The 23,416-nt window shown below is 43.1% G+C and overlaps 1 protein-coding gene across 2 annotated transcripts; it reads left to right on the forward strand.

The window, feature by feature from the left end:
- The first annotated feature begins 1,154 nt into the window (after positions 1-1,154).
- On the forward strand, positions 1,155-14,926 carry LOC104922052 (chondroitin sulfate proteoglycan 5). Of its 2 annotated transcripts, none has more exons than XM_010734761.3 (6): positions 1,155-1,784; positions 6,217-6,994; positions 8,102-8,290; positions 8,788-8,950; positions 11,393-11,557; positions 13,691-14,926. In XM_010734761.3, the coding sequence occupies exons 1-6, from the start codon at positions 1,703-1,705 to the stop codon at positions 14,324-14,326; spliced, it is 2,013 nt and encodes a 670-aa protein (XP_010733063.2). In that variant the 5' UTR covers positions 1,155-1,702; the 3' UTR covers positions 14,327-14,926. The 2 variants fall into 2 exon arrangements, with proteins under 2 accessions (XP_010733063.2, XP_010733064.2); XM_010734762.3 differs by having other exon boundaries at positions 8,788-8,866.
- The last annotated feature ends 8,490 nt before the right edge of the window (positions 14,927-23,416 follow it).

Consider the following 23,416-nt stretch of genomic DNA (forward strand, 5'->3'; position numbering starts at 1 on the left):
GACATCCTGTCCACCCCTCACTGCTCCACACAGGAACAGGATGGAAAAACCAACGTGGCCTGAGCACAACGTGCACAAACACATGCATGCACAGAGCTTGGCGTCGACTAAGGTGTGCTATTCTCCCATTCTGGTTCTCAGTAAGATCCATCTGTTCATCCTGCACATAAAAAAAACACTTCTCCTTCACCCCCATATAGTCTGAAAATAAAAAAAGCCATCCTGCCTATAAAAAGCCAAATATTGGAATTAATACTATTACTATAAGAAGAGTGAGAGTTTGTAGATAGGATGTAAATGTTTGTGTGCACTTTCAGTGGTAGATATGTGCATGTGTGTGAGATAGGAGGGGGGGTTAGGCGGGTACGGATGCAATTTCGTTCTGCTCTGTTTGGCAGTGCATCAGTGAACATTTTTCTGTTTCTCCATCTCCACCACTCTCCAGCTCCCTCTTCCTCAACGTTTATCCATGTCTGTCCATCCTCTGAATCCCATCACACACACCCCTTCTCCCTCTCGCTCTTTCTTTCTCTTCCTTTCTCGTGGCTGTCTTTTTCTCTCTTTCTCTCTCGCCGTTGAGAATGGGGATTCGAGGTATGGATTCAGTTTAAATTTGATGAGATAATTGATGGGGGAACAGTGGGACGCTGCACACAGCAGGAACTGGAATCAATTCACTCTCGGTTTGATGGGTATTGAGTGAAACAGCATTTTTTTTGTTTTGTTTCGCAAAGCATTTGGTCTTAATTATTTTGTAATGTATTTGATATAATCCCATTTAGGAGGAGAGTGGGTAGTCAGCCTTCTGCGGGCCATTTTGTTAGCTGAAACAGAAAAATGGATTAGTGTCACAGAGCAGTGATTACATACATGTATTCAGAAGCATCAAATGAAAATGATGGGTGACAGGGGAAAGTCAAATGCATATGGTGTGAACAGTGTGTGTGTGGTGTGTGTGTGTGTGTGTGTGTGTATGTGTGGGTGAACTGGTCTGAAGCCTGTATCACAATTAAAACAGCAAGATCATCCACCCACCATGCACACACACCTCCCAAATAACCCCCTGACATATACATACCACCCAGAGAGAGGGAGAGACTCTTGGACATGATGTTCACACACATTAGCTGTGGTGTAAAATGGAGCGTGTGTGTGTGTGTGTGTGTGTGTGTGTGTGTGTGTGCTGGCACTTTGACACCCAAACGCACTGTGCGCGCGCGCGCGCGCTCCCCGTCTTGCCGTACCGTTCCGCGCCGCGCCGCGCTTTGCCGCTCATGTATCCAAAGGGAAAGGCTTAACGGATCGCATGCATGCAAGGCGGCGACGAACCCAGCTCATTAAAATCTCGTCTGCAGACCCTTCAGCCGGTCGCGCGCATTACTACCACAGCTCCTCGCGCTGTTACCGGTGCCGCCGACGGCAGACCCCCAGAGCGCAGAGTGACACGCGCCAAAGGTGTGGAGGAGAGGGCAGCCGCTCGGTGCAATGGAACCGAACCCAAACCTTTGAACGGTTCAGACACGCGCACATACACACACTTTGGGGAGGATAACGGCGAAATGGCAAAAACGGGAAAGATCTGAACTTTGGAGGATCCGCTGTGAGGATTAACGTAGAGCCCCAGAATCTGTGAACGGAGCGGTGCGACGAGGGACGGGATCACAGTTTGCATCGGTGTGTCAAAGGGGTAGTAGTCACCAGAATGGCGCGCGCTGACGGTCGTTTGGGGACCTGGCAGGTGCTGCTGACCATCACTATGGTCATCATCCCCCTGTCTGCTCACGGTGAGTCCACCGGAGTCCCACCCTGTGCGTGCGTGCGTGCGTGCATGTGTGTGCATTTGTGTGTGTGTGTGTGTGTGTGTGTGTGTGTGTGTGTGAATCAGTGAATCAAATCACACCTGCATTGACATAGGATATGGAAAATGACAAATACAATTGTTCATGTATGCGGCATGAGGAGTGACATTTAAAATGTGGGCATTGATGTTAGACTAATAATTAATCATATCAATCTTGTGATTGTAACATGCTGGACACTGATTGGCTGATTTTTAATTCCGTTTATATTGATACTGATCATTTAAATGCATTGAAGACCTATGTTTGGCATTATTAATGCAATTTTTTTATGCATGGAAAATAAACTGTCAATCACCAGGCTGTGCTGACAATCCCAGTGCTGTGATCTGATATTTTCTGTCATGCTGAGAGCTGCTTTATTGATCATTAATGACACTTAACTGAGGTCTTGGTCCATTCAGAGTGTAAGAGAGGAAAGAACACCCTTTCCCTTTTTTTTAACTATCTAATACAAAGATATCTGACTTGTTCTAAATGTTATAAGCTCCGCTATTGTACATCTGTATAAAGGAGAGAGAGACATTTGACAGTTCAGCACTGCAGCTGCGACTCGCCGCGGCGGTGCGTGGCCCAGACAAAGGCGGGATTAGGTGCACCGTGGCCAGGCTACAGGAGGGCCTATTTACGCTGCTTAAAGGACTGAATTCCTCCAGACATTCAGAAGGAATCCCGAGACAACTGTGCCCGCTACACCACTCCCCTTCTTCGCCTTCTCATTTTAATGTCCATCCCCTTGAGACACGGAGACAGGCAGTGTGCAAAATCCAGTCTGGCACACACACAGAGGAGAAGTGCGTGCGCGCTCTGGGGAGTAGTGGAGATGTGTAAAATCTTGGAGATGTGGAGATGAGCGCTGCCCAGCAACAGGGTGGCTCGTGCACGAAGAGGGTCGCCGGGGTTCACGTTGGGCACGCGCTGCCACTGTACAGACCCCCACCCCTCCTCCATTTTTCTCGCCGCACCTCGCGCCCTCAATGTGTAACCAGGCGTTAACACTGTGACATATTGACCGGTAAATACATGCCTGGCGTCCCTGTCTCTCACACTTTAAACCACAGGGAGCACATGGCTCTCCATTGGAGAAATGTATAGGTGAATGTGGCCATCTGGGGAGGATGAGATCTCTCCATGACCCTCAAACAATAAAAGACCAAGCAAATAACACAGACAGTGCAAGATATAGCTTTACTTTTATGTTAATGAAGGAATCTTTAGGACTGCATGCAAGCCAACTTTAACACATGCTGCAACTCATGCATCGAACTGTGTGAGTTTGCAGCTTTCATTGCTGCAGCTGCAACATATTTTCATTATTGATTATTTGCCAGTTCATTTTCTAGATGAATCGATTCCTTCTTTAGCCCGTGCACACAAACATACAGAAACGCAGCCCGTCCACATAAAGCAATATGGCTCAAATCCAGACTCTAAGGGTGCTCTGCCATGTGAGAGTGTCTTTGTGTGTCCACTGTCTGAGTGAAGGCATACTGTGACGTCCATCTGCCCTGTAGCCCCAGAAAGCTCATGATTTGTCATAATAGATCAGATCATCTTCATCTCCCTGGCTCACACACAAGGGGAGGAAGAATACTATTCATAGGTCAGAAAAAGTCAAACATACACAGGTTGATGTTTGGACGTTGCAGGTGTGTGTAATAAACGTCTTTGTCCACAAACAGGTTTATGTGTTACAAAGTAGGACTAGTTGTGACTCCATCCAACAAAAAACAGCATGTCGGACACCTACCCATAATTCTCACTGTGTCTTGCAAGTAATGCTTCTGGGAATCTGCACCGTAGCCAATCACAGTGACCTCAGGTAAAACTTGTTACCATGGTGACATTCTCAGCGTGATGCCAGAGGTGAACAGCGGAGCAGTGGTACAAAGCATAAATCACACCGTCTCTAAGACGTGAATCAAATTGCTAAGCAGGGGCTCGTGCTTTCAATTAGCCCGTTTTGCTCTTGTAATCTCTTCATGTTCCTTTTTTTGCTCTTGTAATCGCCATAAGACCGCCAGCTGCTAACAGGATGCTGCGTCTGAGTCTTGACAGGGAACTAATTGGCAGATTGAACCTTTAAATGAAATTTGAATCAGCTGTAATCAGTTTGGTGGAGCATGTCTATCTCTTTTTCACAAACTGTGAAACATTCCTGTTCATTCCACCTCAGTTTTCCCAGAGATGGAGTTGGCATATCAACACTTACTGACTGGCTGGCTGATTGATTGAAAAACAAGAGAGAGAGGGAGCGAACACTGGATTCTCTGTTTCCACTGCAACTCCCTTGCTCCACTCCTCCTTTCAACATGGCACCTCTTTACATCTCACCATGGCAACTGCAGTGTGTGTGGTGTGTCTGTGTGTGTGTGTGTGTGTGAGGTGAATCTCATGCTTTCTCAGCCACCACTAGTCTTCGTGACTCGAGGCACGTTCAGATGGTTTTAGTATTAGCTCTGAATGAAGTGCCAGACACTGGAAGCAGTGATCTCATTGGACACGGTGATTTCAGGGTGGCAGTGGGACAGAAGCTGTCCGGCCAAGTATTTGGCTGAGTTTGGCCGTTTGTGTAGACGAACCAGGCCAGTGGAAAAGTGTGAAGAAGTGGGTCCTAAATTCAGTCAACTGTGGGAATATTACCTCCAGTGCAAGAAGAGTATTTCTAAAACTGTGTGATAGTAGAGTCTCTTTATTTTCTTTCTTTCTTTCTTTAAAAACATAGTTTGACATTTCGGGAAATGCACAAATTTGCTTTCTTGCCAGGGGTTAGATAGTCTCATGGCTGCAAAATTTGGTCAAATGGAAATCTTCCCCTGACAGGTTTGGTATTTTAGGAAACTTTAGGATCTCCAGTTGCGTTTAAAGGAGTTCTGTGGATTTGAACAATGTCTGCATAGCATAGGTTTGTAATGACTGGCCTGCTGCATGTTAATATGTTCTAAGAGTTCCTGTCCTCTATTGTGTCTCTTTACCTCTCTAACTATGTGTGTGTGGCAAAGCACAGGGGAAGTTTCTGACCAGTCAAGCTCTAACCTATAGCTCTAAATCCTAATCTAATCCTCAACCAGTCTCGGTCAACAGAGCACATTAGTCAGTCACTCAATGTGCTTAATCCTACATAGCCACGGTCTGATTACATGGCAGCTCTTGTTCTCATTTCTTTGACAATTAATCATTTAGCCCCTAAACGTGAACCTCAGCAGGTTTCTTTTTGCTGAGCCGAACGTTTCCGCGCATCAGCTCTCCCATGAACACATTTTGTGCACATTGCATATTTTTATTGGATTGGGTTTGTCAAATTTCTGGCAAAGCATATGGTGCAGAATACTGTAGGGACCCATTGAAGTTATTCATGCCTCATCCTGAAGCCAAAATATTTATCAAACAAAACAGCAGGTAGTATCTTGGGATTAGCCTCAATTCAAAAGAAAAATGTTCTCTATGTGTATAAGCCCATTTTGTCATCTACATTTAGACAAGATCACCAAAAAAATATCTGTCAGTGCTCTGGCAATGATGCAGTGCTGACAATAAGTTATGTTAAAAGACAAATAAATTAATGAAATTGCAAAATCCGTTTACCTGTCATATGTTGCACTAACGCATTCTTATCGCTTCACTAAGCGTGGTAACGTCAAAACCCTGGTCATGTCATTACCTTGTCTCTCACCTTGAGCTTAGAGACTACAGATGTTTAATGGGAAGCCTGTTTTACACATTAACGTCCTGCCAAGAGTAAGATGAGAAGACTGAGGCCACTGCCATATCTGTCAATTGCATATGAAGTCACAGTCAGTCAGCTAGCCTTTATCTGTCCAAAGGTAATAAAATCCACCAAGCAACACCTCTAAAGCTCCAGAAGTCTTGCTTTTATGGGATGTTATTTGTCAGACTATTACTTGGTCCCAACTGGTTGCCTGGCAACCTCACAATGACAAGAAGACTTCAGTAGGGTACTGGTGGGCAAGAGAGAGTCTGACACATAACCCTCCCCCCATTACACTGCAACACCCGTCATTTTTATCTATTTTTGTAAGGAGTAGGTGAGCTTTAAAGGTGCTGGTAGAGAGATTTCGTCAGACTAGCTGAGATAACAGATATGTGACACTGATATGTGGCATTGATCTTAATAATATTTTAAAAAAGTGCATTACCCAATATGTGGAATAATTTCTTTAAAGATAGAGCAGATAGTCTCAAGTCTTATAAAAGCACACAATCAAGTTGAATCATGGGAAGCGTAGTATCAAGAGTGTTTAAAACCTGACCTATGATTGAGACTAAAAGTCAGGATATCACTTCTGCGAGTCCCCCAACTTTGTGTCTTTAATGCTTTTTTGTGTCTGACTGACAGGGAGGCATTCACTGGCCAGGCGCCATCATCATCACAACCAGTCATCTATCAACAAGGAGGCCTTGAACACCAGGATGGTCCTCAGTGACGACTCAGCAGAGAGGGACCATCTTATTGGAGCAGGGCTCGGGCTCGGGGCTAAGCTCCCGCTGAGCTCCACCAAACATCACCATCCTCATAAACATGCCCACCTAGACTTCGCTGAGGAGGACCCACCTGTGGGGGAGGAGCTCACTGCCGGAGGGGCAGGTCCAGACCAGCCCGGAAACCCTTTATCCGATGACGTCATTACCGTGGAGTTTCACAGCCCTGCACCAGATATTGTACCCTCTGACGTTGCTCTGGATTGGGCCAAAGCCCCCAAACCCCAGAAGCAAAAAGGAGGTGACCCTACTGCATGGACGCTTTCTGACTTTTATGACTACCTGTCCCCTGATGACGACCTCTCAGCGGTAGACGCAACCCCAGAACCTGAGCCCACCCCTTCACCTCCAGCCGACATGGAGGACGAGAATCCACTCCTGGCTGGTTCTCCTGCCGTTCCTGAGAACGTGAAGCCTAACGTGGATAGCGGGCCCTCCTTAGCAGCTCCTCCCATGCCAGGACTGGAGAAGGGTGATGGGTTAGGCTTAGGTGGCGCCATGGGGACTGATGGCTGCAGGCTGGGCTATGTGCGCTCTGGACCCGGTGTTTGTGTGTCTCAGTGCGACATTGAACCCAATTTCTGCTTCAATGGAGGAGTGTGCACCGTGATAGCAGGAATGGGAGCCTTCTGTAGGTGAGAAAAACACAAAGACTTGCTAATTTGCACATAAACTCTACTGGCTGGTTTGTTATTCTTGTGTGTATGATGTTTAGTGATGTTTGGTAGCAGTTTACAAGCATGCAGCATCTTTTTAGAGTAAAACTGGTACACATGCATATACAGTATGAGTGGCAGCAGGGGGATTTTGGGGGTTATTAAACACCCCAAACCAACCTTTTTAATTTGTCTTGTTGTGATGATTTCCAATATGTTCCCTCTTCAGCACAAAAGAAGAGATTTAGGACACTTCAGACAAGCGTACAGACAATGAGAAGGTTGGCTTAATGTGTCATGAGTGTTCGTCAGGATCACAGCAGGGGTCACCAAAGGATTAGCTCAGTTTTGGGGGCAGGGGGTAATGAGTGTGTGTGTGCTCATAGGCCGATGATAGCTGATAGCTGTACACACACACACACACACACACAGTATGCACACATAGAAAGGACAATGGCAATACAGTAAGTCAGGTCAGGGAAGGACACACATGTAAATAAACACATACGCTCCTTGCAGACACACACACATACACCACGCCTTGATAGCACCATCTGCCCTATCCAACAGAGTCACTGTAAGCCTGGAGGTTGGCTGTTGCTCATCTCACCATACCTGCTGAGTAACAGCACACACACACACACACACGCACACACACATGCACACACCCACTCATGCCAGGCTCACTTCAAACACTCGCATGCAGCTGAACAAAAAAGACAGACACACACACTTGCATGCACGCACGTGTCTTGATCCTTTGATCTCATTAAAGGCTAGGCTGTGTGCCGAATCCCTGCTTTGCTGGACAGACCTCTGGACGCATATCATCAGCTCTGAGTACCACTTTACACTCTTTACTTTGGCTCACATGCTGTAGCTATAAATGTGGTTAAAAGCGAGTGCAGTGGGTCCACACTCATATTAAACCTCTTTGCTTTTTTTTTATACAGCAGGTCAGGAGAGAGGAACTTTGATGTCTAGTGCTGTTTGAGCACAAAAATGTTACATGAGTAAAAAAAAAAAAAAAAAAAAAAAAAAAAAAGAGGCCAAAAATATTGCTGCTTTGTGTCATTTTGCATCCAGGTGCAATGTGCAGGACTACATCTGGAACAAAGGAACGCGCTGTGATTGGGCGGTCACAGAGTTCCAGGTGATGTGTGTGGTGGTGGGCGTGGCGTCCCTGGTGCTCATCCTCCTCTTCATGATCATCGTGTTCTTTGCCAAGAGGCTGCACCGCCTCAAGAACGAGAACAAGCGCCTTCGCAAACGCAGGTGTGTGTGCGCGCGTGAATATGTGTGACTGCGAGGTGAGAATGTAAAAATATGTGCCGTGAGTTACGCGGCATGTGCTGGATGCTGAGGGGAGGTGGCTGTGACTACATCCTGTAAGACTTTACAGCTTAACAACTAGTAAATCAAATGATAAAGAGAGCATGGGAATAACAAGAGACAAAGTGAGGGAGAGAGAGCAGACTGGAGCTAAAATCAGATGAAGGGAATTGTAGAACAAACTGTCATCAGTGATAAAAAATCCCTATAATTAAATCCAGTTTGATTTTATAGTCGCCAGGCACAATGTCTCTAGAGTTGATCTAATTCCCTTTAGTATCCACGCTGAATTATTTAGATACTGCGATGATACGTGTGTGTGAGTGTCTGCCAGATGTTGACACTGTGCAGAGAATGTAGGAAAATGTGGACCTCGAGAGATTCAAATGCACACAGCAAATATTTATCACACAAATCTCTCTCTCTTTGCCCTCCTCCAGTAAGTACCGCCCACAGAGCACCGAGCCACAGACGGACGGCCTCTCAGTTTCCACAACAGCTGACGGCTCGCAGCCAAATGTAAGGAAACTGTGTGACACCCCTCCGCCCGCTCCTCAAGCTCACACTCAAAACCTGGCGTACTATGACAACATTATCTGTCAGGTACGCCCCAACCCTCCTCATGTTTATTCTCCCTTTTCTTCTCCTTCTGGTCGTCTTCTTCGTCTAACTCTTTCTGTCTCATCATCTGCTTCTAAGATTTCTTTTCTCTTTGTCTGTTATAACCTTCATCGATCATCCTCTTTGTTCATGATGTCAGCTCCTATGTTTTTTCTGCGCGTCCATCTGGGTTTGTCTGTCTTTTTGATTCACAGTCCTAACTACTAACATCAGTTTCTTGTGTTAATGCACACATCTAACTCACCTTGGTGCTGTGTTAAATCAGTATTGGGATTGTGAATGTACAGTATGTGCGTGTTTAATGCTTTTCATACTCACCGATCCCTCAGAGGCCATCAACAGCCAGCTATACCTGGGAATATAAACCCAGAAACCCTTATAACCACCTCCAGGTAAGCAGATTGGAAGGGTCCACATTGCCTGCAGCAGTTTCCCTCCCTGGCTTTGCTTTGAACTTACCCACCGTGCAAGTGCTAGATGCCAGATTTTGGCACCCCTTTTTGCTGCAAACCTCACTTCCACAAACACTTCCTGCATCTGATCCCGTATCGGCTGTATACTACACACACTCTAGGTGAAATGATTAATTGCCTCCTGCAAAGGCTTCCTGTTCAGAGGTGCTGTGCAGTCGCTGCTGTGTAAATAAATAGCTCCCACATTTGCTGCCTCTCTTACCTCTGCAGCTTCCAGAGAAAAGCTCCAGGAGGAAAACGGAGCCTCCATTTTGTTTTAACTGCTCCCTTCGCTCTTGTGCTTATAAATCTCAGATGGTCATTTCAGTGTCCCTCTGCTGCAGGGTTCCCCTTTTCTAGGTTTCAATGAGGAGACAGAGCCTCCATTTTGTTTTAACTGCTTGCTTCGCTCTCGTGCCCACAAAGCTCAGACGGCCATTTCAGGGTCCCTGTGCAGCAGGTTTCCCCTTTTCCTCCAGCGTTCTCTTCCAAAGGTTGTGCATGTAGTGCTTTTATAAAGTGAATTTCACTCTGTAGCATGTATGTGTATCTGTGAATTTGAATGTGTATACATGAATGCATCAGTTTCTATCCATGATTGTGTGCGTCGAGGCAGATTTATGTGTTCCCCTGTTTGATATTCATCAATCATACTTGTCTACTGGGTTACTAAACCAACACAACATAAGGTTACTGATGCATGGTTCAATTTTCAATCTCAATAAAGAGTGGAGAATCTTATTAATAAAGGCAGAGGTACACAGAGAGTAACCATCATCATGCTCCCTTGACTTTAAGCTTTTTGAACTTGTTGTCTCTGGTGTGAAAGGGCGTTTAGCGAGTTTTGTCTAGCAGTAGCCAGCGTGACTGATCGATGGTGCCCTACTTCCTGCCGGCTGTGCCCATGACCTTCACATGTCTGTGACAAGCCAATCAATCGATGGCTTTAGCATTTACAAACTGACTCTGACTGATAATTGCATGCATTTACTGCACTTAACACAGATGCACTCTGAAAATACAAACACACATGGGATGGGATTTCAAAATCACATATTAATTTTCAGTCCATTACGCAAACATGGCCGGTCTAGATCAAGTGAACAGATTGTGACTTTTTCATCTAAGCCACCGTTCTCAGAGCTCTCCTGGCCTTTCAGTGAAGTGGTTATAGATGAGTGTCTGTGACTTCCGGATGCTCTAAATGTCAGATCTGGAGGCTAAAAAGCCCCTGCAGACACGTCGTGTGCATTGCAGGTTTTTAAATGTCAGAGGTCCGATTGGTATTTACCTTAATGTTGAAGTAGATTATAAGCATACATGTGCAGTATCAGTCCATACAGTGACCTGTATCAGCTCAAGAAAAATCCTCTCTAACATGGGGAAGAGCTTTCTGGTAGCTATTTTCTTTTGACATAACTGAACTGCATGTTTCACCTTTAACCAGGCAGAAGTGCTTCATTATATCCAAGGCAATATCCTTGTCATTTGTAGTATCACAACTATCTAACGAGCCTCCTCTAGGAGCTTACCCATGAGGGTGTAATGCACCACAAAGGTTTTTTGCAGACCTCCTACTTAATACATGTTTTGCTGTGTTTGACAACTAGTAGGTTTTTTATTAAATGACTCAAGAAATGCTACTCCATCCCTTCCAATCATGTAAAATATAGATTAGAATATAGGAAATATAGATTTGATACACAAGAGATTAAGTCAATAGCAAATCAGGATGAGAACGCTAATTAGACTTTAAGTCTTCAAGGCTGCTTGGACACAAGCAGAAAAGCATTGAAAGGTCCACACAGATTTTCCTGCAGGTTCGCACACATCTGCACACATCCAAACATACAATCACGAGGAGGTGATGTACTTTAAGGTTGCAGAGCATCTGCCTACGTGTGTCCTATCTGTTTTATGTGTCCTTAGTGTGTGTATATAAAGTGTAAAAAGTCACAAACTCTCCTCGCAGGATGACCCTCAGAAGCAGGAGGACCCAGCAAAGTCCCCGCAACCCAAGGAAGAGGGGTCAATGAACATCCTCAACTCTCATTCCCCTAAACACGAGAACAACCGTCCAACCTCTGTCGTCTACGACGAAGCCCACACCCCTAACAACACAGAGGAAAACGCTGAGGTAAACATGCTCCAGAACAACCTGGTATAATATCACCATCTGGCAAAGTGTGCCGCTGGAGAATCACACCAAAATATTTAATGCGCACACAAAACAACAATAAATTGTTATAGGATAACATTGTTTACAGCTGGCAAAGTGCAGACTGTGTATTTTAAACAGTCCAATCAGGCCTAATGTCAAAAATAAGCACAACATGAATTTAAGGATACAACTTGAGAAGCACAACAGTCCTGTTTACAAGGCTGCCATGCCAATGCTGATCACATAGAGGCGTCGCTGCCTCCTTTCTTTCCTCTATCTGCATCTTGCTGGACTAAAATCTCTGGCTTGGACCAACTAATGACTGACTTTCTTCTCTACTGATGCCCTGCCTTGGTCTTTGGCCAATGAACTCTCTCTCTCCTTTATTGTCTGTTCTCCTGTTTCCCCAAACCCTCCCCTCCCCTCTGCCTGCCCCGCCTTACTGTCTCTTTCTCTCTGCCCGCATGCATTGGTGTTATCAACGAAAGTGTCTGAAAACGTAATATTTGCAAAAGAAGTAAGTGGAAATCAAGTGAACCTGTATTTGCGAAATATTCATGTTTGACATTGCTAATAAGTGGATATGTCTAGATTACAAGAGGTCAAAGTAATTGCTTGGAGTTGATATTTGAATCTATATATATATACATATATATATATATATTACACACGCTGTGTCTTGGTTTTCAATGTGATTTATAATACTTTAATGTACTTGCGGTTCTTTTGTACTTTTTTGGGTATACATGGAGGATTATAGTTCACAGTTGTTGGAATAAATCTTTTTAATTTTATCCAGCTTGTCCCAGCGTGTTGCTATGAGCTCTACTTTCCCTCCAGCCTCTTTCTCTTTCTCTGCATGCCTGCTCACGATGAAGCTAACTACTGCCCAACTGCTCCCATGCTAATAATAACCGAATGCACGGCTGACCCTGCTTTTGTGCTACAGTAGGCTGCTCACAGAAAACACCGCACGAACAAGGGCGACTGCGTGTCCATTCAGCACCACGGACAGCTCTCCAGCATGAACAGAAACAATCACACTAGTATTTAATTTAATCTAATTTAAATTATAGTCTTTATTCATGAGAAACAAACATGAATGTTGAAATATCTGTTCTTTTGTTGTTGTTGTTGTTGTTGTTGCACAAACACCTTTAATTTTCTGCTCACACTTGTGGCCCATAATCGTTTCTATTCAGTCTCACAACATCTCATCATATCATATATATATATATATATATATATATTTATTCTCCTGTTTGATTTCTCCGTGTCTAATGTTGATCATTTGTACTTGTCATCTGTCCTGTATCCATGGATGGTATACTGGGCACAGGCCCCATCAGTTACTGGTATTATCATATTTAGCTGGAAAGTCAAATTTTTTCATCCTTTCTTGACATTATAATTTATAGCTCTGCTTTGGAAAAAATATAACTTGTGTTACAAGTCTCTTTTCAATTGTTATCCTGTAACATTTTGTAAGCTATAGTATTTTGTATGATGTCTGTTGAGAGGCGTGTCAGTGAGGATTTTCAGCATGAACAAACTATTTTGTTTTCAATCAACCCCAAGAATTATAGTTAAAGTGGCGATAGTCAATTTTGTCACATGAACAATGAATCATGTGTCTATTTCATTGCATTGTTCAGTTAATTTTGGTTTTCCAGCCCCAGTTTCACTATTTTGATTCACTCTCATAGCTTTGTCTTTGGCAGCAGCAGGCATCTGCATGCTAGCGAACATAGTGGAGCATTTAACAGCGGAAGAGAACAGATATTTCCCTCAGGAGTTGGTGGAGACCAAAAACAGAGCTACTGTTAGAGTGAATATTCATCAGGGGGTCACTAACACGACTACAAATGGATGCTAATGTTGCTCCTTATCTGCTGGATGTATAAAAAGGCAACATGTCACAGTTGTTTCCACTGCCCCCAAGTGGGTAAGAAATCAGTTGTTACAGATTTAAGATAGCGTGTCCGTGCCCATTGTCTCATAATTCATCCATGCTTTTTTTTCTTTGTATATTTTAGTTTCATTATTTCTGCCTCTGTGACTCTGTGTCCCTACATTGTTGCATCCTTCTCTACCATATTTCCACATCAGGATGGAGTCACTATTGGCCTGGAAGTACTCCTCCCTAAAGATGCCAAGCTCCATGCAGAGACCAACCCACCCCTTCAGTATGATGTCTTCCTCTACAAGGTTGCAAACAATGGACACTCTCCCATCAAACCCCCTCCCACTCACAACATCAACTCTTACTCCTCATCTCATCCCATGCCCAAATCACCAAAAACACCCAAGTCTCCCAAGGTGCCAAAGTCACCCAAACATGCAAAGGAACACCCACCCAGTAACCGTGAACCCTTGTCCGGGAGGCACTCCTCACCTGGCCGTCACCACTCACCTGGTCGCCACCCATCACCTTGCCGCCACCCATCACCCAGTCGCCACTCTGCACCTGGGTGCTATTCTTCCCCCACCTGCCATCCATCCTCTCACCACTCTCCCTCCCAGTACAAATGCATGCCCACCTCCTCCTCCACCCCGCCTCCGTTACGTAGGCCGAGAGGCCGGTCACAAGCTCCCGGCTCACAGTGTTCAGGGACTGGCAGAGAGTACCAGAGTGGACACATTCGTCCATCCCCCTCCTCTCCTCATCTCACCCAGCCACCTCCATCACCATCCAGGATGAAGTATAGCCCGGTCAGCACCCGGTCCCTGCCACCCCTCTCCTGACCACATCTCCACCCAGCCTGGCATCCGTACATTCAAATGCACAAACATTTGTCATAATCTAATCTGTCTTGCGATCTGTCCACCGTGGCTCTAACTTCTTTTATTAGTGATTTATAGATCATTGACCCATCCCATCTTTCACCCATCACAACCCTACCTTTCCATATTTATACCCAGAGGACGAGCACACCACCTGGTCTTGGTTCATGGAGCCAGAAAAACTAGAACTGGGACAACTCTGCATTCACCACACTGCTTCAAACTCAGACATGGATGCACCAAAATGCACCCAGAAAACACTGCATAGACACTGCAGCCAAACATTCACACCGTGGTGTAAATAACAGCCTCTCAAAGCTCAGGTTACTGCTCACTCAAGCACAAAATAAACCACTATGTGAACACACTTTCCTAGCACGGTGTCAACATCAGCGTCTGCTGAGGATGCAGTTCATAAAGGTTTCTTTACTACATTAGCCTTAGTGCTATCAATGGTTTCTATAAATCTTTTGCTATTCAGTGTGTATGATTATTTCATGTTTTCACAGGCTTTTTTGTATGTTTTTCATGTTTCTAATCCTCAATAAATAGTTAATCCTACAAAGTGTGCAGTATTGTGTTCTAAAGATGGAGAGAGCTGAGAGGAGCAGAGCAAACAAAGACTAACAGAAATGGCAAGGCTTTCACATACAGGAGATTTTTCACTAGTGCAAAGCTGCACGTTAAATAAATATAGGAGAGACTCTGCTGCCCCTTTGTGGACACAGCAGTAGTACATTGATGTAATTTTAAAAAATAAACACAGAGGTGGAATCACATTTTATTGCTTTTTCTCTGACCTTTTGAAATGACCTTTCTGTCCGTGCCTGAATTGTCTGTCTACAGTATGAACAAAGTGCACGTGTCTCCATATTCCTCCATGTACTTGAGAAACACTGACTCAAAGCAGGACTATGTGATGCTGCATTGTGACCACTGTGGCTACATAGTATAGACACAAGTAAAGACGAGTCATAAAGTCAGCAAACTCACTCAGTCATATCAATTACACAGCAATATGTATCTGAACGCTGCCAGTTATTAGTTTAGTATTATCTATACTATAGTATTATCAGTTATTAGTCATACCAGGCCAAGAGGGAAAAGCCCTAAATGTGACTAAGTGAGTAACTGTGTTTTAGAAATGCACTTTATTTTGAAGCACAACTAAAAACACAGTTAGCTATCCCTTTTTTGCAGTCTAAAATAATGTCAGATTAATTTTGAAATTCATTCTTACTTTCACTTTAATAAAGGAAGAAAAGATCATAGTTTGGAAATCCAATTTTTTCTTTCAACCTCTGAGGAGATGTGGTTTTGATTGACAGCCGAGTTGCAGGCTGAGCCTCGGCGGAGAAACAAATACACAAAGCAAACTAATTTGCTGGAAACTTTAAGGACAAACAGTGTTTGGTGTAGTTAGTTGGACTAGATAGTAATTAGTTGTCTTAGTTCTCAGGTGAGTCAGTGTTTGGCTGGTCTCATTCAACAATCTAAGGTACAGGACAAGTGTTCATGTTTGTAGATTGCATAAGAAGGAGGTTTCTGCCTTTTTGTATAACATAGTAATGCATTATTTGTCTGAAAATCTCAAAATACTGAATCATTATAGAATAGAACTAACATTTTGAACTTTTGGTGTACAGCGGATAAATTATGTCATCCTGGAAACCCACATTAGAAACCTTTATTATGGTGCATCAGTCTTTGAAGATTTTGAAAATACCTTTAGAACAGCGGTAAGTGATGTTTAATGATCCTCTGGGGCACTATCATGGAACAAAATATATATAAAAATAAATGTCTACCTTTTATCTGTCTTTTTCTCAAAGGGGACTCAAAAAAGAGAAAAACATGCAATTAAATTCTGTTGGACTTTAAAATCAAGACCGAACTCAGTGAGCATTCATCCAGCTGAGACATAAAATGGAGAGAACATGTTATTTCCTTTTAAACCTTTTATATGCTGCAGGTTTCTCCTGCACTCTTCTCATGTTGTTACTTCTCATGTTGTATTATTTATGACATGATGGGTAGTGCTTCTATCCTCTGTGGTGCTGCGGATGTGAATCTGCTCATGTCTGACATCTTGTGCTTTCGTTTCATTATTTAATTTAAATTAAACAACTAACACATTTCCCACAATGTGACCTCCTCAGCTCTGTTTAATAGCTGTCGGCTGCAGCGGCTCAGATCTTTTGTTTTCCAACTTTCTCCTGGATGAAAAGCTGCTTCTTGTTCCAGATAGATCAGGTGAAGGTGAAGTTATCCTTCCTGCTGTTGCCATTCATCAGAAATAAGCCGTGTTGACATGAAAAGAGTAATTGACAGGTTTTAAAGTGGAGTGGCTGGATCTCTGAGCGACACTCAGCGCCTCTGAAGAGCTCTCCTGTCCTTCTCCTCCTGCAATGTGCTCACAGTGTGTCCTCAATATGTCCTCAGTTGTCACTTTTTTTAAGCTGTCGAAGCATCAAGAAATGCCCTAGCACTTTTTCTACAAGGGCACGGAAGAGGTCTTAATGAAGTGACCCTGAAAATAAAATACACTTTGCTTGCAAATATAATTACATTTTATTTATATAATGGTGCCTTTAAGAACATATAAACATTTATTTTAACACTTTACTTATTAATTTAGCTGCAATTAAAGTAACACATCCATGGGTCTATAGTTGACTCCATGTATAGTCACATTTGATTGAAGAAATAACATAAAACATTTAGGAACATTACAAAGCAGTTGATTCTTGTTGAACAAAACCCAAATAAAGTGAGTGGTTAAAGGCGAATAACTATTCAAAGAACATAAATACTAACTTAACATCTTGATTTTTGTTTACCCCCACTTTAACTTCTTCAACTTGCTGCATTGATATAGAAGTGTACTCCTATCTGTGTCAGTACACAGTGACCTCACTGTTGAGCATGGTTATATATGCCATAAAGGACTCTTCGGTCCCGAAACCAACCATGCGCAATGGACCAAGAAAAGAGAGATCAGTCGTTCCATTACGTTGCTCTTTAATCAACCACTACAGCTCAGAAAGAGAGGAAGAACTATACAGATGATCAAAAGATAGAAAAAAAGATCATCACAGTAGATTACCAGAGGATTAATGGTTTGAAATGAAGCAAAAGTACAGAAGATTGCTGCCACTAAATAACTTTTAAATAACTTTTTTTTTACTACAAATCCAGCAACTTCATATTCATGTCCACAAACTCTGCTCCTATTATCTTAGCATGTTGTACATTTTGGTTATCATTCTAGTGATGATTTACCCTTTGCCACTCCGAAGGTTTTGTCCTATAAAGATATCACAGATCTCAGTCTGATGGAGGGGCATTGCAGTCTGCTTGAACAAACAGCACTTTTTAAATAACCTCTCAGGCTCGGGCGGTGTGGGTTGCAGACAAGAGTGATAAAATATTTAAAGCATGAGATCATCCATCAAAATGTCCACAAAAAAAAAACACATTTACAGCCCGTGTAAATACTGACAGTTTGTCAGTAAATGTGCAGTTTTATGAATGTCCACACGTCCTTTTATGACTGACTGAGATGACTGAGAGCCATAAAAGAAAATAGAAATACTGAAATAATGATTCTGTATGCAGAAACATGACCTTACACATGTTTGCAAGAAAAAAATATCACTTGTGTGTGTGTGTGTGTGCGTGTGTGTGTGTGTGTGTGTGTGTGTGTGTGTGTGTGTGTGTGTGTGTGTGTGTTGCTCCTGTATAAACCACTAAGTGGCAGCGTTGTCCCACAGTCCACCGTGCACTGTTACTGTAGATACAGATAAGACCTTCTGGCACTTTGAAACCACTGAGCTGCAGCTTCATTAGCATTCACTCTGTGTCGACCGAGGGAATGTGTGCTGATTTAACATGATACTGTGATAATTGATATTGTTATCATGTAGATATCTGGATGATCCCTGACGATTTCAGTCATTTATATTTAAAGCTCTTTTACAGGGGTTGGAGATGAGAACTTGGATAGTGCACGGGCACAGGTGTGTGTGTGTGTGTGTGTGTGTGTGTGTGTGTGTGTGTGTGTGTGTGTGTGTGTGTGTGCAAGATGGATGTGATCTGCAGTTCATTAGTTAATGCTGCGCAGGGTTGATGAGATGATTTGTCTGCATACTGTACGTGTGTGTGTGTGTGTGTGTGTATATGTGTGTGTGTTTGTGTGTGTGTGTGTGTACCCATTGGCAGCCTCACTGCCTCTTTAAGTAAGGCTATAAAGTATTTTTGCTGACCCAAAACAGATGTAATCTTCTCTCACTTGCACCCACTCTGTCCTCCCATCTGTCTGTAATATGCCAGCACACACATTCACACGTACACACAACACACACACACGTCTCCTGAGATGCCTTCATAGCAGATGAAAGTTTTCATAGTTAGTGGAATAACCTCACTTTGCAGTGAGTTGACTGCACACAATTTGATTTTTAATGATTTTTGACAGAGCTTTGAGTCATCTGTTTGTTTGCTTTCAGCAGCAAAAGAAGGTTTTCAATCAAAAATACAATCGAAATTATATATTTTCACAGTAGATGTTTCTATTGTTCACCCTCAATAGATTCAATAATTTCTATTTGCTTGTACAGTTTTCGAGTTTTGAAAGGACTCTTTTAATGTATTTGACTCCACAATATTGAAAGACCCCTTACTTACTGCTTGTCTTCCTGTCTCTTTGTGTTGTGGCTTTTGTGTCCGCTCCTCTCTGTGAGACTGAATGGCTCGCTATTCAGGAGGGAGAAATGTCATCACTTTGGGTGTGTGCATGGGTGTGTGCAAGAGAAGAGTGTTTGCTTTTTGAGAAATGACATTTTCCTATTTGCACAGACTCTTATCTAGCCATGCTAATGTCAACTGTATATGCTTCAAGCAACATTATCAGAATTCTGTTCATCTTCTTTGTGCTGGAGTTGTGACAAAATTCTGGGCAGCACGTATCTCTGAATCTCAACAAATAAAACAATATGCACTACTATGTTTTGTATATTCATGTATTTGTGTGTTTTGATTGAACTTGAACTGATTTAGTTGTATCTAGAGGTGTAGTTATGGATTGCAACCCCCTCCACTGCACTCCACACTGGGACAACTGTTATTATCCCAGTCCTAAAGAAACACACACAGATAATGTCACAGATTAACCTGCAACCTGAGTGTCAAAGGTCAGACAAAAAGAGATTTTAACTTCTCTCCAAATCAAACTCTTCCCTCTGTCTCCTCTCCTCCTCCATCTCTCCTGCTTCTCCTCCTTTTGCTGCTGTCATTTTGTCATTTCACCTGCGGTTACAACCCCTCTCTCTTTACCCCCCACCTTCAGCCTCCTCCCTTGGCTTCCATATTGATTTACTCGATATCCCGCAGTCACATTCTCGTGGCGAAGGTTTCCGGCTGAAAACCGCTGACATTTACCTCCCAGTCACAACAGGGCTCATTTAAACCCGACAAAATAGTGCACGCTTTTGCAGTACATGCCGATGCTGTGAACGCTAAAGGATGATTGCAGGCATTTTGAACATCTAATGGTGTAATGACCCATTTTGCTGTGTCTGAGAGGTGTGCTCTGAGTAAACACAGCTATGAGCATGTTTGCTCCAGGACTAGTCTTGTCCACTCTGTTACCTTTGACCTATCCAGGATCCAAGGTACTAATTGAGGTGGAGTGATAGAGAAAGGTAATAAGAAAGACTGCTTTTGCACACACATACACACTCATACAAAATATATCTGAGGTCAGGGTAAAAACACCTGTGGAGAGGAAGGTGTGGACCTAAAGGCTGCACTCTGCTCTCACCCCATGGTGCTGAAAGGAAGGAACCCAAATTTACCAACATGGGTGGGGGGGCATCACACACACACCACACACACACACACACACACACACACACACACACCCTCATGAGACGCAGGTGTGCACAATTGGGAGGGGCTCACCACAGGATCACCGGCAGTGAGGCTTAGAGGGATGTGTGGTGATAATCGTGCGTGTGAAATTGCTAGCGGGATTTCTTGTCTTTTTTTTCCCCCCGTTCAAATGCCTCATAAATTATCATAAACAACATAAGTACAAATGTCTGTACTTGGGGGATCGCTTACTCACCATCAAGCTGTGAAAGCATGACAAAATGTATGTGCATAATTTAAGGATCTGAGTCATTCGCGCAGCTTTTTTCCCTCAGAAATGTTTTTGCTATGATAGAGTGCAAGAGCTTCAATTTACTTATAAGCTTCAAATGGCACCCTCTATTTGCAGACAGTGATTGAGTTCAGCCTAATAAAAATAACTTAATGTTCTCTTTCTATTGAAAAGATTTATTCATTTCCTTTGTGTTAATTGACTTGAGAGCTTATGTAAACAGGTTATAATATCATTGCCTGCTGATACTAAAGTCAGTGTGAAATTGCATTACCATTCAGTTGTTTCTGTCCTCTCTGCTGTTTAGTGACTCTCTCCTGTCACTGTGGACTCTCTGACTGAGGGAGTTAATGTGTTCAAGAGCCAGCTGTCCTTCAAATAACACACTCAATAATTCATATTGCAAGGAACACACAAACACACACATACCGATCTGTGTGTGTATGTGTGTGTGTGTGTGTGTGTGTGTGTGTGTGTGTGCGTCGAGATGCTTTTTGCATGAACTCGGCAAGGAAGTAGCAACATTATTGCTGACCAGACTTGGGTGCACAATCTTTGCTTGCTAAGGAGGCAATAAAATGAGAAAGAGAGACGATCTCAGTTTGTGTGTGTGTGTGTGTGTGGCGAAGGCAATAAGAAAGAGGTTGTGTGTGTATGTGTGTCCTTTTACTAATGGAAATCAGATCTCTCATGTGTTGAGCCAGCAGAAGAAGAGTAGTAGATCCATCATGTCAGACTGGGGTCAAACTCACAGGCCGACCTTCACTGAGACACTCCAAGTAATTTCCACAAAAACATTTAGATTCAGCCAAAACTCGGCCAGCTCTTTAATTAGCAAATGCAGATGCATTTAGACAGTTTGATAAACAAGAAAACTGGTGGGTGGTGCTGATGGGAGAACCCAAGATCAGCAAACTTTGTGTTTTCTGCTGAGTAGTGACTTCAGTGGTTTGGGTATGTTTTCTTTAAATTGCCCCTTGCTTCCACTGCTCAACAACCCATCTCCTGTTTTAGGTATTCTGGGTCAAGACATTATCAAGTCTTCAAGAATCCTATCCTTTTGTAAATTAAATTCCAAATATATAATATTATAAAATAACTAATAAAAATAATCAGCAGATTCATCAATCATAGAAATAATTGTCAGTTTTAGCCCTAGCTGAGACCAGCTGTCATTCCTTCCAGTGTATTAGCCTTGTATTTAAAATATTCGTCATGTGTGGCTATACAAGGCCTCCTCGACACTGTCATATTTATTTTTTATTGTTCTAAAGGTTTATAACAGTCATAAGGCTACTCTATGTCTCCGAGGTTGTGACCTGGTAAAATAAAAAAAAACTTTCTAACCTCAGGTCTTGGGGAATCACTTCTAAAACCCTGATTTTTATGACTTAAAAGCCATAAAAACACACAACCAGTTTGTTTCTTAGTAATATTAAAAATGTATTACAACAGCAACCTTGTGTAAATTCTACCATAAAATAACAGTTCATCCATCATTTTGATGGTACATTGACGTGCAATCAGGTGAATGTCATTCCCTCTCTGCACCCCGTACATCTGTTCCTGCACTATGTAACTTTGTACTCCAGGTATGACTACTTGCAAGAATTATGTAACACTTTATGGCAAGTCACACACCACCAAATATTTCACTTATTTTGATGAAACTGGATCATATTTTATGGAGAAAATGTTTCCTGGTTTCCTCTGATGTCTTCCTGATTTACAGAGTTTCCGCATGGACAGTAAAGTAAACTACTGCCAACTATAGCTGCTGTTAGCTAATGTTAGCTCAGTCTGTTAGTCGGGCTGTGAGATCAGAGCACCTGGGGGAGTGTTAGTGTTTGTGCTAACTAAAAGTACTAAAAGTCTTCAGGTCCAGGGCGTGGGGGAAATGCTGACAGGGGAGCAGAGCTGGTGTTGTGCCAGAACCAGAGCTGGGCAAGCAGGCAATGCAACTGGGCTTAGCAGCATCTATGGGCATAATGACAGAGGAGAAGGGATCAGGGAGGTGGTTGACGGAGGAAGGGTCCTGATTATGAGGGTAAAAGAAGTGGTTCCACTTCAGCAATAGATATCAAAACACACACATATTTATTTAATATATACAGGTCAATGGTTCACTGGGTAAACTGACTAACCTGCTGGTCTTTGAACACACACCAGGCTGGAGTTTATCGTCTTCTGTTTCTGCTCTTCTGCTTTAACAGGCACACCCCAACACCACCTCCTAACCCTCCCTCTCCTCTCCCATCTCTGCTCTGCTCTCCTCTAGTCCACCCCCACAAGAGCCTGATGATGTGCAGGCTCCACAGAGCAGGACTTTCAAACGATATCATTACCATTTCAAAGAGTCTGCTGCTGCCTTATGGACCTACTAGCTGTGGCATGTTATATAGAGCAGGACGCTGTACACAGTACATCTATTCTATCATACTACTGTATGTCACGCATTTCAGAGTCTGCCGGTTGTGCATAGCTTCAATTAAGGAAAAAGCATCAATGTTGTGTGTGTATGCTCTACGTATCAATGCCACTTGTCAGTGTTTTAAACAAAAGCCGTCTTTGCTGCTTGTCAATTATATGGCAGATACAAAGTGGAGGATGACAGAGAGGAGCCGAATCACATCGGGGCCCTCTGGGGATACATTTTACACTAAACAAGTCGAACACTTTGGAGGACATGATTCTCATTTGATTATGTATCGCACAGGAAAGCGAGGTCCACATGGTGCAGGAGGGGATTTGGCAGCCCCCCAGCTTGAGGTTTTCTCATTTAAATACTGCTGAACACAAACACACACACAGACTTAAGCACCCAGCGGTTCCTGCTGCAACATTAATGTCCTCATTTATCCTCTTATGCACAAATGTCATCCTTTGTC

The sequence above is a fragment of the Larimichthys crocea genome, chromosome XIII (genome assembly GCF_000972845.2).
Source record: "Larimichthys crocea isolate SSNF chromosome XIII, L_crocea_2.0, whole genome shotgun sequence".
Taxonomy (NCBI): domain Eukaryota; kingdom Metazoa; phylum Chordata; class Actinopteri; family Sciaenidae; genus Larimichthys; species Larimichthys crocea.